The 14,096-nt window shown below is 60.8% G+C and overlaps 2 protein-coding genes across 12 annotated transcripts in view; both read left to right on the top strand.

Moving 5' to 3' along the window:
* The window catches only part of CFAP74 (cilia and flagella associated protein 74), a 57,698-nt gene extending 47,945 nt beyond the window's left edge, over positions 1–9,753 (top strand). For 2 of the 8 annotated variants that reach the window (XM_088790047.1, XM_074334263.2), the window contains 13 exons: positions 2,414–2,690; positions 3,832–3,930; positions 4,995–5,134; positions 5,736–5,870; positions 6,056–6,165; positions 6,260–6,315; positions 6,418–6,537; positions 6,746–6,901; positions 7,659–7,788; positions 7,974–8,128; positions 8,320–8,452; positions 8,639–9,097; positions 9,292–9,753. In XM_088790047.1, the coding sequence (XP_088646173.1) occupies positions 2,414–2,690; positions 3,832–3,930; positions 4,995–5,134; positions 5,736–5,870; positions 6,056–6,165; positions 6,260–6,315; positions 6,418–6,537; positions 6,746–6,901; positions 7,659–7,788; positions 7,974–8,128; positions 8,320–8,452; positions 8,639–9,090 (1,963 nt within the window). In that variant the 3' untranslated portion in view covers positions 9,091–9,097; positions 9,292–9,753. Of the gene's footprint in view, positions 1–2,413; positions 2,691–3,831; positions 3,931–4,994; positions 5,135–5,735; positions 5,871–6,055; positions 6,166–6,259; positions 6,316–6,417; positions 6,538–6,745; positions 6,902–7,658; positions 7,789–7,973; positions 8,129–8,319; positions 8,453–8,638; positions 9,098–9,291 lie in introns of those variants that run through there. The other 6 variants (XR_016018514.1, XM_019712108.3, XM_088790050.1 and 3 more) reach the window with 6 other exon arrangements.
* Positions 9,754–9,901: 148 nt separating this feature from the next.
* Positions 9,902–13,890, top strand: TMEM52 (transmembrane protein 52). Of its 4 annotated transcripts, none has more exons than XM_019712115.3 (5): positions 9,902–12,081; positions 12,167–12,210; positions 12,320–12,361; positions 13,038–13,165; positions 13,268–13,890. In XM_019712115.3, exons 1-5 carry the CDS (start codon positions 12,013–12,015, stop codon positions 13,444–13,446), a joined length of 462 nt encoding a protein of 153 aa, XP_019567674.1. In that variant the 5' UTR covers positions 9,902–12,012; the 3' UTR covers positions 13,447–13,890. The 4 variants fall into 4 exon arrangements, with proteins under 4 accessions (XP_019567674.1, XP_019567673.1, XP_074190368.1 ...); XM_019712114.3 differs by having other exon boundaries at positions 12,987–13,165; XM_074334267.2 differs by having other exon boundaries at positions 12,302–12,361.
* The last annotated feature ends 206 nt before the right edge of the window (positions 13,891–14,096 follow it).

The following is a 14,096-nucleotide window of genomic DNA, read 5'->3' as shown; positions in this document are numbered from 1 at the left end:
ACCATTTGGAAGAAATGGACAAATTCCTCAAAAAACACAACTTAACCAAACCTCACACAAAAGAAAAATAGAAACTCTGAGTAGGAAATCAAATCCAAAGTTTAAAAGCTTCCCACAGTGAAAAATGCAGATGGCTTCACTGATGAATTCTTCTAGACAGTTAAAGAAAAAATAATGCCGGTCTTACAAAAATCTTCCAAACAACAGAAAGAGAAGACAAACCTCACTGCCATCAACAAGCTGAGGGGCGATGGGCACTGGGAATTCAGAAACGTTCAGATTGGGGCTCAGGGCCTGCCTGTGGGAACGAGGACAGCCAGCCAGGCACATATCCGAGCTCTGCCTGGATCCTTGAGGCCTCAGAGCCCACAGTCATCAGCCATCAGCCACCTACGTGGACAGGAGGTGTGCTGATGGCAGTGCGGTCAGGCACGCTTTGCCTCTGAACTTAGGTGGGGAATAGTATCACACACTCAGCGAAGAAGACTTTACCTCAGTGATTTTTGGAGAGAAACATTTTAAAGCACATGCTGACATAAAAGCATTTTGTCAGCAAACGTGGTGGTGTTCATGTGTGCTGGGATGACAGTGAACAGTTGGCTCAGCCCTTTCTCAAGATCCTGCATTAAACCCGCTGCCTCCTAGTCACAGGGATGACAGCATCCGGCAAGGCTCAGGCAAGTCTCAGTTGGGCCTCAGAGATTCGACTCCTGACAGGCGAGGGGCTTCAGAGGGCAGGGGCTGCAGCTGTCTCCTGGGAACAGAGTGATAGAGGACCTAAGTGAGTTGCCAGAGGTGGACTATCCAAAATGATGTTGGAAGATGTGTGAGCAACGTTGGGGAGCAAACCTCCCTCACTCCTGTTCCTGGGTCCGCGGAATGAAGCGCTGGCCGCTAGACCACAAGTCACATCACTCAGCGAAAGTGGGAAAAAACAACTTGGTCTACTTTCCTAAGAATGATGTCTTTTTATATGTAGAGATTACTGCTTTTCATCTCAGCCTTTACAATTAGCTGAGAAAAATAATAACCTCAGTGGTACCTCTAACCCAGAAGGAATTTTTTTTTTTTTTTTAAGATTTTATTGGGGAAGGGGAACAGGACTTTATTGGGAAACAGTGTGTACTTCCAGGACTTTTTTCCAAGTCAAGTTGTTGTCCTTTCAATCTTAGTTGTGGAGGGCGCAGCTCAGCTCCCAGGTTCAGTTGCCATTGCTAGTTGCAGGGGGCACAGCCCACCATCCCTTGTGGGAATTGAACTGGCAACCTTGTGGTTGAGAGGATGCGCTCCAACCCACTGAGCCATCCGGGAGCTCAGCGGCAGCTCAGCTCAAGTTGCTGTGTTCAATCTTAGTTGCAGGGGGCGCTGCCCACCATCCCTTGCGGGACTCGAGGAGTTGAACTGGCAACCTTGTGGTTGAGAGCCACTGGCCCATGTGGGAATCGAACCAGCAGCCTTCGGAGTTAGGAGCATGGAGCTCTAACCACCTGAGCCACCGGGCCGGCCCCAGAAGAAATTTTTTAAAAACATTTAGAGCCTGTCCTCACAGGACATAAAAATACGCATTGAGGGGCAGATGGATGGCTCAGTTGCTGAGTGCGAGCTCTGAACAACAGGGTTGCCAGTTCGATTCCCACATGGGCCAGTGAGCTGCGCCCTCCATAACTAGATTGAAGGACAACAAGCTGCCACTGAGTTTCCGGAGGGGCAACTGTATGGCTCAGTTGGTTAGAGTGTGAGCCCTTAACAACAAGGTTGCTGGTTCAATTCCCGCATGCAACAGATGTTTTTGTTACAGACTAGTATGGTAGAGCAATCAACATCATCCTTTAAAACATTGAAATAAGGCACATTTTTGAGATCTTGCTTCCCTGAGATTGTTAGTTTTGGCTCAAATGAACTCATAAAATTTTAAATTAAAAAAAAGCATTAAAATATAACAATCAGGATAGAATTTGATGGGGAGAGTGCGGTGAAAATAGTAGTTCAGAGAAAATATGGAATGTAAATGTTCCACGGTGAAAACACCCCGCTTCTGTTCTTTTCAGTGGGTGGCAGCAGGGATTAGCTTACTGTGGTACATTGATCCCTGTGCTAACATTTGGAGACCAATTTTATCAGTTTTATTTTTAAATGTCAATAAATACGTAACACAATAAGACAGAAATTACCCTCTTAGCAACTGTTCGGACTTGTGATTAGATTTTTAACTACCCTCTTAAAACATGCGCAGAGATACACAGTAGTTTCAAAATTCATCACAATTCATTAACAGGGTAGAGAGCAAGATCTGGGCCCACAGTCCTGGGCACCCCTGTGTGCGGGTGGAGGGAGGCTGCCGTCTCCAGCCAGAGGCCACCTCCCAGGCTGCACAGGGACCCAGGCTGAACCTGCCCGCACTGGTCACTTCCAGGTGCTTCAAGCTGACGTGCCGGGCTGTGGGTGTCCACCCACCCCTGGAGCTGTCCCACTACCAGATCAAGTTTGCAGCCACTTCCTTGTACGACACATCCTTGGCCTCCCTGTACGTCATCAACTCTCACCTGAGCATGAACTCACTGACCCACTCTGTGCCCCGCATCGGCTCCGAGGACACCTGCCCCGTGGGGCCCACGTCTTTCCAGTTCCTGCTGCCCCCAGACTCACCCATCACCATCTCGCCCTCGGTGGGGACTGTGTTGCCGGGAAAGGTGGGTGTGGACACCACAGCCTGGCTCTGGCCTTGACCACACCAGATGTGGGGTCAACGCTGCCCATCCTGAGACTCGGGCAGGCTAAGAAGGCCTCTGGGCCTGGTGAGCAGGACTGGGCATTTTAGCCTGCTGGTGCGTGTGCAGCAGGTGGGCACAGAGCCCCGTCACCAGGAGCGCAGGGGTCTGTCCATTGGATTGATCCAGGGTTTCCCCCCTACTCTGTTTTTCCCGATAAAACAGAAAGAGCTGGGGCCTGGAGACAGACGTCTCAGCCAGTCCCCCAGGCCATCACAAGCTCTCTGAGCTTAATTCCTTCCCTTCAAAAGTCAGGGGTGACAGCCAGTTTGAGGCCTGGGAGAGGACTAAGTGAGAAGGGGCACAGGCAGGGGCTGGGAATGACCAACCCCACCCTCCAGGGTTTCAGGAAGCATGTTATTTAAAACATTTCACTAAATTTAGCAAATACTGCTTAAGTAATGGTCTCCCAAGGGGATCATTACAGTTGCACTTCTCTGTTCCCCTCCCTCACTTCCACTCCCCTCCTCTCGCTCACTCTCTCTTCTTCCCCCATCTCTCCCCTGTTCCCCTTCCTCTCCACCATCCCTCTTTCATTTTCTCTACCACTCCCACCTCCCCCCCCAACCGCACATACACCACCTGCCCCACCTGATGTGTTTTGAGCCCCTTTGCTGTACTGGGCACTGTGAGACCCAGGACTTCCCCGTGGGATGGGCTGGAATATGGAGGTGCTTTGGAAAGATGCTGTGCTGCTCACGGGGACAGATTAGGGTACAGGAACTCACCCCCAAATCTCAGTGGCTGAAAACAAAGTTTCCTCTCTTGCTTGTGCCTCGTGGGCTGTGTGCTGGGTCCTGGCCCATCCAGGGCCTCCATCACAGGACTCCCCACCCCGCATGGGAAGAGAGGGCTTGGTAATCATGCACTGCAGCCCACCCCAACTTCCAAAATAGGGGGTGTGGTTGTCAGGGAGGCCCTCCTGGAAGGGGCACACTAAACTGAAATTCCTAAGGAGTGGGGGCTCACACCAGGAGTGTCAGCATGACCTCTGGGGGATCCAGGAGCAGTGGGGGTAGTGGGGTGCTGAGAAGGGCTCTGCCCTCCAGACCTGTCCCCACAGAGGTGCCTGGTCCAGGTGGCCTTCCGGCCGGCACTGCCCAGCGAGCAGATCCGCCAGCAAGCCTTCCAGACCCTGATGAAAGACATGGAGAGCAAATCGGTAGGTGGGGGCGCTGAGAGTTAGGGCCTGCGGGGCATAGGGTGGGAGCTGCCAGCTTCCTGCTGGAAGGCTCTTGCAGGAGGGCTGGGGAACAAACTCTGCCTTGCCGCCCTGGAGGGCCTCAGGCCCAGGTACCCTGCCTGGGGTGCCAGTAGACTCTATTGTTTTAAGAGATTAAAACTCTTTCCTGGCAAAGCCCCTTCTTCCTCCCTTGAAAGCATAAGTAGGCAGAGTGGATCCCCAGAAGGTGATCTCGGGAGGGTGGGCTGGCCCCTCTCACTGATTAGCAGGTGGGAGGAGCAGAAAACCAGCAAAGGAGCCAGTGGATCTTAGCGCAGCTTACAAGCATGGGAGACAGCCATGAACCAGCCTGAGAGCGTGAGTTTGAGAGGTGGGATGCATCCGGTCTAGGGGTAAAACCCTGAGGAGTGTCAGGCTGCCCACAGCCCTGCAGAGGCTGCCTCAGGTGGGCACAGGTGGGCTCCTGCTGGAGAGGGAGTCTGCAGGGACCACACAGAGCTGGCCAGTCAGGGCCCGGGTGGCCCAGGGACTTCTCCAGTGGTCTGCGCACTTCTCCAGTAGTCTGGGTTTTTTGTCTTGAACACACTTGCTCAAACACTCCCAGGAGGAAGAAGCACTTGCCCTCACCCTGCAGGGGTGGGGTGGAGTGGGCGGATGGCATGAGGTATGGAGGAAGGGCACCGGGGCAAGGGCTCAGGCTCTGGCCCACTCTTTGCTCTCTCTGTGCCTCAGTCTCCCTGTAGCCAAAGGCAGACATTGCAGTTGGTGCATGGGCCCTGGGGGGGCTCTGCCCTGGGACCCTGGGTCTCCCTCCGGACACCCACTCATCTTTGTTGATCTTGCTCCTGCTGCCAGTCTTCCTGGGGGAGCAATTTGGGGTTTCGGTCCCTGTCCACTGCAAACCCATGCCCCCAGGGTTCCTACACCAGGCACTCTGCCCTAGCCTGTGCCGGGCCCCAGAGGAGCCTGTACTGGGCAGCCGGGTGCCTGCCTGGCCAAGCAGAGCCTGGGGCAGCCCGACAGCTGGCCTCTCCACCTCACAGTTCCGCAAGGACATGGCCACCCAAAGGAAGGACCCGAAGGGCCAGTCCCTCTCCGTCCTGAGGCTGCAGAACCGAGACCAACTCTTCCAGGCCCCCACCTCCCACAGCCTGGAGCTGCAGAGTCAGGACCTCAAGTCCAGGTGGGCCCTGTTGTTTCCCTCCAGGACCCTGTGATGGGACCTCGCCCTGGCCCCCACAGACACTTTCCCCCACAGACTGCCTGGAGCAGAGCTGCTTTGAGCTGTGGGGCTGACAGTCCAGGACTGGGGCGGCTTCAGATACAGCTGGCTTCAGGGGCTGCCTCGAGGGCCCCCAGGAGATCCCTTCCTGGGCATATGGCCACCCCATTCCTCTGGGGCCGGTGGGGAAGGTGCTGCCACCCTGATTCCCACATTCCCAGCTCAGCAAGCCCTGCCTACCTGGGTGCAAAATGAGCCCGAGAGAGCTGTGGTGGGCTTGAGTCTCTGCCAGCCCACCCTTGCCTGGGGCTCCAGGAGCATGGCTCTCTGATTAGGAGCCTGACCAGGACCTGGGGGGTGGGGGCCCCCACAGGAAGCTTTGAAAGGGTGGGACAGCTACAGCTGGGTCCCACGTGGCCCCCAGGCTGCCGCCCCTTACCCCTCTGGCTCAGGACCCTGGGGAGCAGGTGTGGCCTTGTGGACCCGTCAGTGGGGGTGAGGCCGGGCTGCTAGGGGGCAGTGTGGGAGCACAGGGGTGAGTGCACTGCTGGCTTCATTCCAGTGCCGACGAGTACCAGGTTGCCCAGGCCACTCTGGCCAGATCTTACGAGGGGAAATTTGACAAGTTTGTGGTCCCGTGTGTTGTTGCCAGTGGCGACATCCAAGACCAGAAGGGGATGGAACCCCTGAGCTTCAGGTGTGGTGCTCTGACCAGGATGGGGCGTGGTCAGCCAAAACGCCGCAGTCCCTGTTCTGTTACCAACCCAGATCTGGGGCCGGGGGTGGGGGCACAGTGGCTTCAGTGGGAAGGGGCCAGGGCTGGAGGTTAGGCTGGGGGAGGAGGCAGGGGCACAGTGCCATCAGCAAGCCCTGCCCACCCAGTCCCCACAACACCCTGTACCTGGAGCTGTGGTGCCCAGCTGTGGCACCGTCCATCATCGTGACATCCGACAAAGGCAAGACCATCTCCAACTTCGGTGACGTCGCTGTAGGTGAGACCCGATTGGGCCCAGCCGCCCCTCACACACCCCCATCCACAGGGACCCAGGCCTCCACGCCCCAGCCTGACGCCTCATCCCATTACAGGACACCGTGCCATAAAGAAGGTCTCCATCCAGAACATTTCCCACGAGGATCTGGCTGTATCCTTGTCCACATGCAGGCCAGGTGGCTTGCAGCGGAGGGGGGCCTGAGGAGGGGCTGTGGGCCCACCCTCGCCACCTCCCCTTGACCTGAACCCTCAGGTGGAATTCTCCTTGCTGAACCCCAACGGCCCCTTTGTCCTGCTGAACCCTATCAGCAAGCTGCCTGCGGGAGAGACCCACGTCCTGGCACTGGCCTTCTGCCCCCGTGAGAGTGTCATGGTGAGTCCCAGGCCCACCCACGCCATGCTGCAGCCTGGGCCTCCATAGTGCATTCTCCACGCTGCAGGCCCCGCCCACCATGTGCCCACCGTGTGCCTGCTCTGTGCTCAGGCCTGCAGCTCACTGCCGGGCCCTGGGAGCACGAGGTGAGGACACTAGGTGGCACCCAGCAGTGTCTGCTCCATGCTGAGGGACATGGTCTCCACAGGCCCAAGAAGCACTGGACATCATGACCAAGAGAGGCACACTCTCCCTGACCCTCGTTGGCACTGGGGTGGCATCCATGATCACGTGCTCCATCGAAGGGCACGTCCTCAACATGGGTTATGTGATTGTCGGAGAGTCTGTCTCCTCCAGCTTCAAGGTGAAGCACATTGCAGGGGCCCTGGTGCCTGCCCTGGCCTTCTGCAAGGGTGTTCCACTCTGGGAGGGGTCAGGCCTGCCTTGGTCAGGAAGCCAGTGGGAGCTCCAGCAGCTGCCACCTCCACTGCCCTCTCCAGCAGGGGGAAGGCTCAGAAGGCCGCTCCCTCCACCCCTGGGCTGCTGGGGCCTCCTCAGGGCCCTTCATCCTCCTGCCTCAGGGCCTTTGCACAGCTGTCCTATATGTGATGAGGAGTTCAGCGCAGGCCCTGCTTGGTGAAGGGGGGTACTTTGCTGACTTCCATGCCAGGTCACACTGCCCTGTGGGCTCCCACTCCCGTGCAGAAGGGCAGGCCTGGCTCCCAGTGCTCCTCCTGCATCTGAGGGGCACCCGAGCCTTGGGATCCAGCCTCCTGCAGGATCCAGCCTGGCTTGAGTCCTGGCAGCAGAGCCCAGAGCAAGGCTTGCTGGAGGTGTTACTGAGGAGGGGGTGCTCTCAGGAGAAAGGGGTGGAGAGCAGGGAAGAAACTGGGTGAGGATGTTGGCTCAGCTAAAGGCTGGCCTGGCCCGGGAGATTGCTCTAGGGGGTCAGAGGCCACCACCAGCTAACCCCCTTGAGGCAGGGCAGCTCACGCAGGGCACAGGGCGCAGGGCACGCCAGCCTGGAAGAGGGCGTGCGGGACTCGAGGACGGTACAGGCCCGTGGGGACAGCCCTCCGGGCCCGATGAGCGGTCCGCTGACAGGCGCCCGGTCCCTACAGCTGCAAAACAACTCCTCTCTGCCCATCAAGTTCTCCGTGCAGCTGGACAGCGTCTCCAGCAGCAGGAGGGAGAACCAGCAGCAGTTGCCGCAGTTCCTCGCCTCGCCCGCCCAGAGGACGGAAGTTGTGGGTGAGCGGGTGGGCGAAGGTGGGGACCGTGATGGGGGCGTGTCTCAGGGCCCCGGCTGCGGAGGGAGGGCAGGTGTGGGGGCATGGTAGGCGGGGCGCAGGGACCGCCTGGGGTGCGGGGTGGGAGGAGCGCTGGGCCGCGGTGGGCGGGCCGGAGCGCAGGGACCATCACGCCCCTGCCCGCAGGCACGCAGAACCACAGCGGCCAGAGCGTGTTCAGCGTGGTCCCCGTGAAAGGCGTCATGGGCCCCGGTGGGGCACAGGACTTCACCGTGACCTTCAGCCCAGACCACGAGAGTCTGTACTTCTCCGACCGGCTGCAGGTCGTGCTCTTCGAAAAGGTGCGGCTGCGCGAAACCAGCCTCGCCCCCTCCTCCCGCCCTTCCCTGCGCTGCCCCAGTCGGGAGGCCCGGGCCCCATCCTGGGGCTCCACACCGGGTGGGAAGTCGACAGGTGAAGAGACCAGCACCCCAGCCCTGCCGCTCCCGGAGCCCCAGCTCTTGGGACGAGGCTGCTGTGCTCCCTGCCCCAGAAAGTCTCCCAGCAGATCCTGCTGAAGGGCGCGGCCTGCGAGCACATGATGTTTGTGGAGGGCGGAGACCCCTTGGACGTGCCCGTGGAGTCCCTGACCGTGATCCCTGCCTGCGACCCCGAGCGCAGAGAGGGTGAGGCCCCCGCAGGGTGGGCTCATTCCCAGCCCAGCCCCTAGCCAGGCGGGAGTGGGGCTATGCTAGCGGGAGACTCCAGGAGGATCAGCTGCCCCCCCCCCCCCCCCCCCCCCCCGGTCCCCCACATCCTTGGCGGGCCGCACCCTCCCCGGGCCAGACCCCAGCCAGGCCCTCCCTCTCCAGTAACCGAGGAGCTGAAGCCCATTCTGGTGACACTGGACTACATTCAGCTGGACACTGACACACCTCCCCCACCTGCCACCCGCGAGCTGCACGTGAGCTGCATCCGGACCACGCAGCTGTCCCCAAAGAAGGTGACCAAAGCACTGCCCCTGTGGCCCTGCCCCTCTGCAGCCCTGCCCTGCCTGGCCTTGCTCATGATACGAGTGGGCTGGGCAGCCTGCTGGAGGGCTGAGAGGGTGGCTGGAGCTGGGCTCCCTGAGCCCCAGACCACTGCCTCCAGGGAGCCGAGTCCTGCCCGTCCAGCAGCAGCTCCAATGCCCACAGACAGTCGAGTTCAGCCTGGACAGCGTGACGTCCTTGCAGCACCATGGCTTCACGGTCGAGCCCTCCAGGGGCTTTGTGGAGCGTGGCCAGACCAAGACCATCAGCATCTCTTGGATGCCGCCCGCTGACTTTGATGTAAGTGCCACAGGCTGTGGCTGGCGAGTCCTGTGGGAGCCAAAGGCTGGACAGGATGACCGCCTGCCTGTGCAGGGAGGGGGCTGTTGGTGGGCCCTGGGTGGGTGAGGTGGGCTGTGCAGCGGCAGGACAATAGATCTGCCTGGTGCTGTACCAGCTGGCTGAGTGTCCCCTCTACCCTCCCCCTCTTCCAGCCGGACCACCCACTCATGGTGTCAGCTCTGCTGCAGCTCAAGGGAGACGTGAAGGAGACCTACAAGGTTTTCTTTATAGCCCAGGTGGTGACCAGCCCCTGAAGCCACAGGAGTCTCTCTACGGAGTCCCCGCAGACCCTCCTGCCCACCCTTGAAGCCCTTCCCGTCTGTGGGCCAGGCCAAAGCACCCAGCGGCCAGGACCTGGGCATCCCCTGCTGGGCAGGTTCAAATGGGCAGCCCTCTGCATGGCCACTTTGCCAGGATACCGCAGCCTTACAGCCACGGACGCTTCTTGCTCCCCCTCCCTCCCAGGCCCCCACACTCAGAGCCAGCAATTAGGCCAGTCCTGCCCACAACCTCCTCCTAGCCTGAGCCCCTCGGAGCCCCCAGCCCCACCGGCACCTGCCCAGCCTTCAGAAGCCCCCATAGGTCGGTCAGTAAACTCTGTGTGTGCCTCTGTGTGCAGGTGTGCAATGTGGGTGCCAACAGGTCATTCACTGGGGTAAGCACAGAATGAGAGGTGGGAACAGAGCCCTGGAACGACTGGCAGGGCGGGTGCCAGGGTGTAGGGCTGGAGGTCAGACTGGCCCAGGCCCAGAAAGGTCCGGTGAGGAGGGAGAAGAGGGCAGGCTCCAAATCCCAGGCTGGCCCTTTAGGCCTCCCTGCTCCTCCAGAATTCCAGGATTCCTGACCCCAAGCAAGGAGTGAGCAAGTGTCGGGACACACCCTTGGCAGCATCCTGTCTTCCCTCAGCCCAGCCAGGGGCCCAGGGTGAGGCCAGTGCACATGAGTTTGGTTCCACTTTTCTGAACTGAGTCCATGCTCAGCCTTCGGGCGGAGACTGGCCCTTCAAGGTGGAATCCACCGCTGCCAGTTATCCCACCCCCAGCCCATGAGATACTCCTGGGAGTTCAGAATGGTGTCCGCTCCCCAGCCCCTACCTCCTAAAGAGTGGCTGGTTGGACACTGTCCTCACAGAGTCCCCCATCCTGGCCCCCCTGTGCACAGCCCAGCACGCCCACCTCTCCCACCTCAGACGCATGCCAGCTGACAGGAGAGCACAGGCAGCCCTACCTGGCAGGACTGGACGGTGTGGTGCAGCCACCTGCCCTCACCTGTTTCTCAGTGCCCTTGGTGCCTGGAAGCTTGCCATCTCCCTAACCTTGAGCCAGTGACAGTGACCCTAGAGTGGCATTTTGTAGGACTTCTGTGTGGTGGGCAGGCCCAGGTTCCTTCCTATCTGTCACTGGGGCTGACCAGCTGTAGTCCCAGCCACTTTCTTACCAGGTGAGAAGGCTGGGTCCTGCAGCCCAGCGCAGGCCCCAGGAGCGGGTCCTCCCTGCAGGGCATAGGGCGTATTCTCACCTCCTCCTTGGGTGGCCAGCAGGAAGGCTAGGCCACTCTCTTCTAAAGCCTGGCCTGTCCCTCCTGCTGAGGTGCCCTGGTACTCATACACCCAGGCCCTTCCCAAACTCCTGCCCATCCTCCTCCCTCCCTCTCCTGGGCTGGGCATAGAGGGCAGTAGAGGCAGGAGGAAGCATGGCCTGACTGGAGGGGCCCTGGGGCTGCATCACAGGCCAGAGGTGCAGCACAACTTCGGGACAGAGCCCCAGCAGAGATCAGAGATCAAGGAGCAGGTGCCTGACAGATCCAGGCAGGCACCAGGGAGCCAAGCCGAGGGGCCCTGCCCTCAAGGGGGTGAGGACACTTCCCTTCCAGTGGGGGAGGGGCATGCCACGTATGTCCTGAGTGGAGTGAAGGGTAGCTGCTCCCCCCACCCTCCCTGGACAAGGCAGACCACCCTTGCACCTGACCATGCTGACCACCTCCCTTCACTTGACCACCAGATGGTGGAGCAGAGGGCAGAGTGAGCCTAACAGGGCGCTCAGCCTGGTGTGAGGAAGGGTGAGGGCTAGGGGGCCTCCTAGAAGACATGGCCCCCAGCCTTCCCTGGGCAGAATGGACAATGGGCAGTCCAGGCCGACAGGGGGTCTCTGGGCTCTCTGTGCCTCCCAGGCCCAGAGCCCACAGAGGCCACGTTCTGCAGGCTGAGCGTGGCTCTCATAGCAAAGTGCCTCTGCAAAGTAATCTGCACCCAGGCCGCCGTGAAGGCCCAGAGCCCAGCTCAGATTCCCCGTGGGCCTGCCCCTGCGTGTGCTTGCAGCGAGCATGCACAATAAATGTCGAACAACCGAGGAACGCGCCAGGGACTCGACTGTCACAGCCCTTTAACTTGAACACCGCGGTGTGCCAAGTTTGGCCACATTTGTCCTGGCCTCCACCCTCCCTGGTCACAACTTCCCAGGGGGCACCCCGGTCCACACCGAGCTCGACTGCAGGACAGGTTGGGGGCTCCGCGCTTGGGCCGAGGGCGAGACCTCCCCCCACCCTGAGACCCTCGGCTCAGAAACACGGAGGAGACCCGCCAGGCCGGGTACCGGCCTGGAGAGCGGCACCGGAGGGCGGGGCCGCAGTAGGCGGGGGATCGCGTGAGAGGTACTTTAAGGCGGGGGGTCCGGGGCGTGGCCAAAGGACAGGGCCTCCAGCAGGCGGAGCCCGCGTTCAGGGGCGGCCTCTAAAAGACGCAGTATCATTGGATGGAGACTTGGGAGCCGGGGCGTGTGGGCGTGGTTGCATGCCTCGGTGGCGGGGTTTGCGCTGGGCGGGGCCTCCATAAAGCGGCGGGGCCGCGCTGCTAGAGCTTCGGGTCCGCGCAGAGCATGTTCCCTGGGGTGTCGGCCGTCCGCGGGCTCCTGCAGCTGCTGCTGCCACTCCTGCCGCTGCTTCAGGTGAGTCGCCAGGGGCTCTGCTTGGGCTCCGCGGGGAGGGTCTGCGCTCGGCGTGCCCCGGCCCAACTCACCCCTGTCCCCACAGGTGGCGCTGGGCTTCGCTGAAAGCAGCTGCGACCCTTCGGACCAGTAAGTCGGGGGGAGGGAGCGGGGGCCTGGCCCCGCCCTGTAGGGAGGCTAGGGCGGGGCGGTCGCCGGACCGGTGCCCCGCTTGCTCCAGGTGCCGCCGTCCCCGCAGGTGCCCGCCCCAGGCCCGCTGGAGCAGCCTGTGGCACGTGGGGTAAGTGGAGGCCGCGGCGCGGAGCCGGACCCGACGGTTCTGCCTGGGGCCAATCCCACCAGATCCCCAGCAGCCTGGCTCCAGGGCTGAGGAGTCACCAGCATTGTCCAGCTCCCGGCCAATGGCGGGAAGGCGCTGGGGCGCTCAGCAGCCTCCAGCCCCCAGCACCGGGGGCACCCTCCCTTGTGGGTCCTGCCCCAGCCCCTGCACAGCTCCGGGCACCCTTGGCTCTTGACAGGACTTCCCTTCATAGCCGGCTTGCCCATCTCTCATGCCCTCCTTCCTCTTTCCTGAGGGAGCCCCCAGCCAACTTGGTCATTGGTCTGGGCATAGGATTGTGTAGTCAGCCCAGGACAGTGTGTCCTGGGAGTGAGCCCAAGGCCACTTGTGGCCAGCCCTGGACAGACAGCCAGGACAGGCTCAGCAACAGGAGGCTGGGCAGGCCAGCTCCTCAGGCCCAGCTCTGGCCAGGAAGGAGGTCTCTGGCTTGGAGACATTCTCTGGTTTTTTTTTTATCCTGTCCATTTCCTGTCTTGGGGGTTCGGGCCATAACCGCCCCCAGGGAGCAGGTCCCTAGTGGCGGGGGGGTCAGTCCAGCGGTAGGGTCTTGCTCCCCCCTGCCCAGGCTTATCCTGCTCGCTGTCCTCCTCCTGCTGCTGTGTGGGGTCACGGCCAGCTGTGTCCGGTTCTGCTGCCTCCGGAAACGAGCACACACCCAGTCACACCTGCCATCAGCACCTCAGCCTTGCGACCTGACGGTCATCCCTGTGGACAGTGACAGCCCCGTACACAGTACGGTGACCTGTGAGTGCCTGCACACCTCGCCTGGTGGCCCACCTGTCTGCCAGGGGAATGGGGGCGGGTGAGGGCCAGACCACCCCACAAATGCACTCTGGTTCTCTGCAGCCTACAGCTCCGTGCAGCTCCCGTTGGGCATGCGGCTGTCCCTGCCCTGTGGGGAGCTGGACCTCGACTCCATGACCCCCCCTGCGTACAGCCTCTACGCTCCCGAGCTGCCACCCTCCTATGAAGAGGCTGTCAAGATGGCCAAACCCAAACAGGAAGAGCCGCTCCCCTCCCAGTAGCCTAGCCCCCTCCCTGGGGCCTCAGGCTTAGAGACCCCTCCAGGGCCCCAGGAGCTGAGCCTCAATGCCCAACACCTCCAGCACCTCCAGCTGGTGGCCCTCAGAGGAGGTGGGTAAGCTCTCCTGAATTGCCAATGCGTCAGCCACCTGTGCTCACAGGAGACCCCCAGTGCACTCTCAGCATCCTTCCCCCCCACCCGGGAAGGCCAGCCGTCCAGCACATTGCTGCAGCCCTGGCCTCGTTGCTATGTAACGCCAGGCGGCCAAACTGGCAGGCCCTGTGTTGGCCACACACACACACACACACACACACACACACACACACAGGCTGCTGCATTCAGCCCAGCCCCTGGCCCAGCCCCAGCAGGCCCTCGGCCCAAGGGAAGCCCCACAGGCCGAAGCCTGTAGTCTTTTGGAGAGAATAAAATTTGTATGTAAATGGTCTCCACATGTAGGAAAGGGCTCCGGGAGAGGAGGTTGGGCAGCGGCCTCAGTGCAGATAGGCAAGGTGAGTGCGTGGGCCCAGCCTGCCTTCAGGCTGCTGTCAGAGCCCAGAGCTGGTCAGTGGGTGGTTTCAGGTATCACAGCAGAAGTGACGGGCTGTGTGCCATGGTTGACTCCAGCAAGCTGGGGTGGGCACCTTTGCCAGG

The sequence above is a fragment of the Rhinolophus sinicus genome, chromosome 14 (assembly GCF_057876585.1).
Source record: "Rhinolophus sinicus isolate RSI-liver-muscle chromosome 14, RSI-T2T, whole genome shotgun sequence".
Taxonomy (NCBI): domain Eukaryota; kingdom Metazoa; phylum Chordata; class Mammalia; order Chiroptera; family Rhinolophidae; genus Rhinolophus; species Rhinolophus sinicus.
This window is presented reverse-complemented; position numbering and strand designations above follow the sequence as displayed.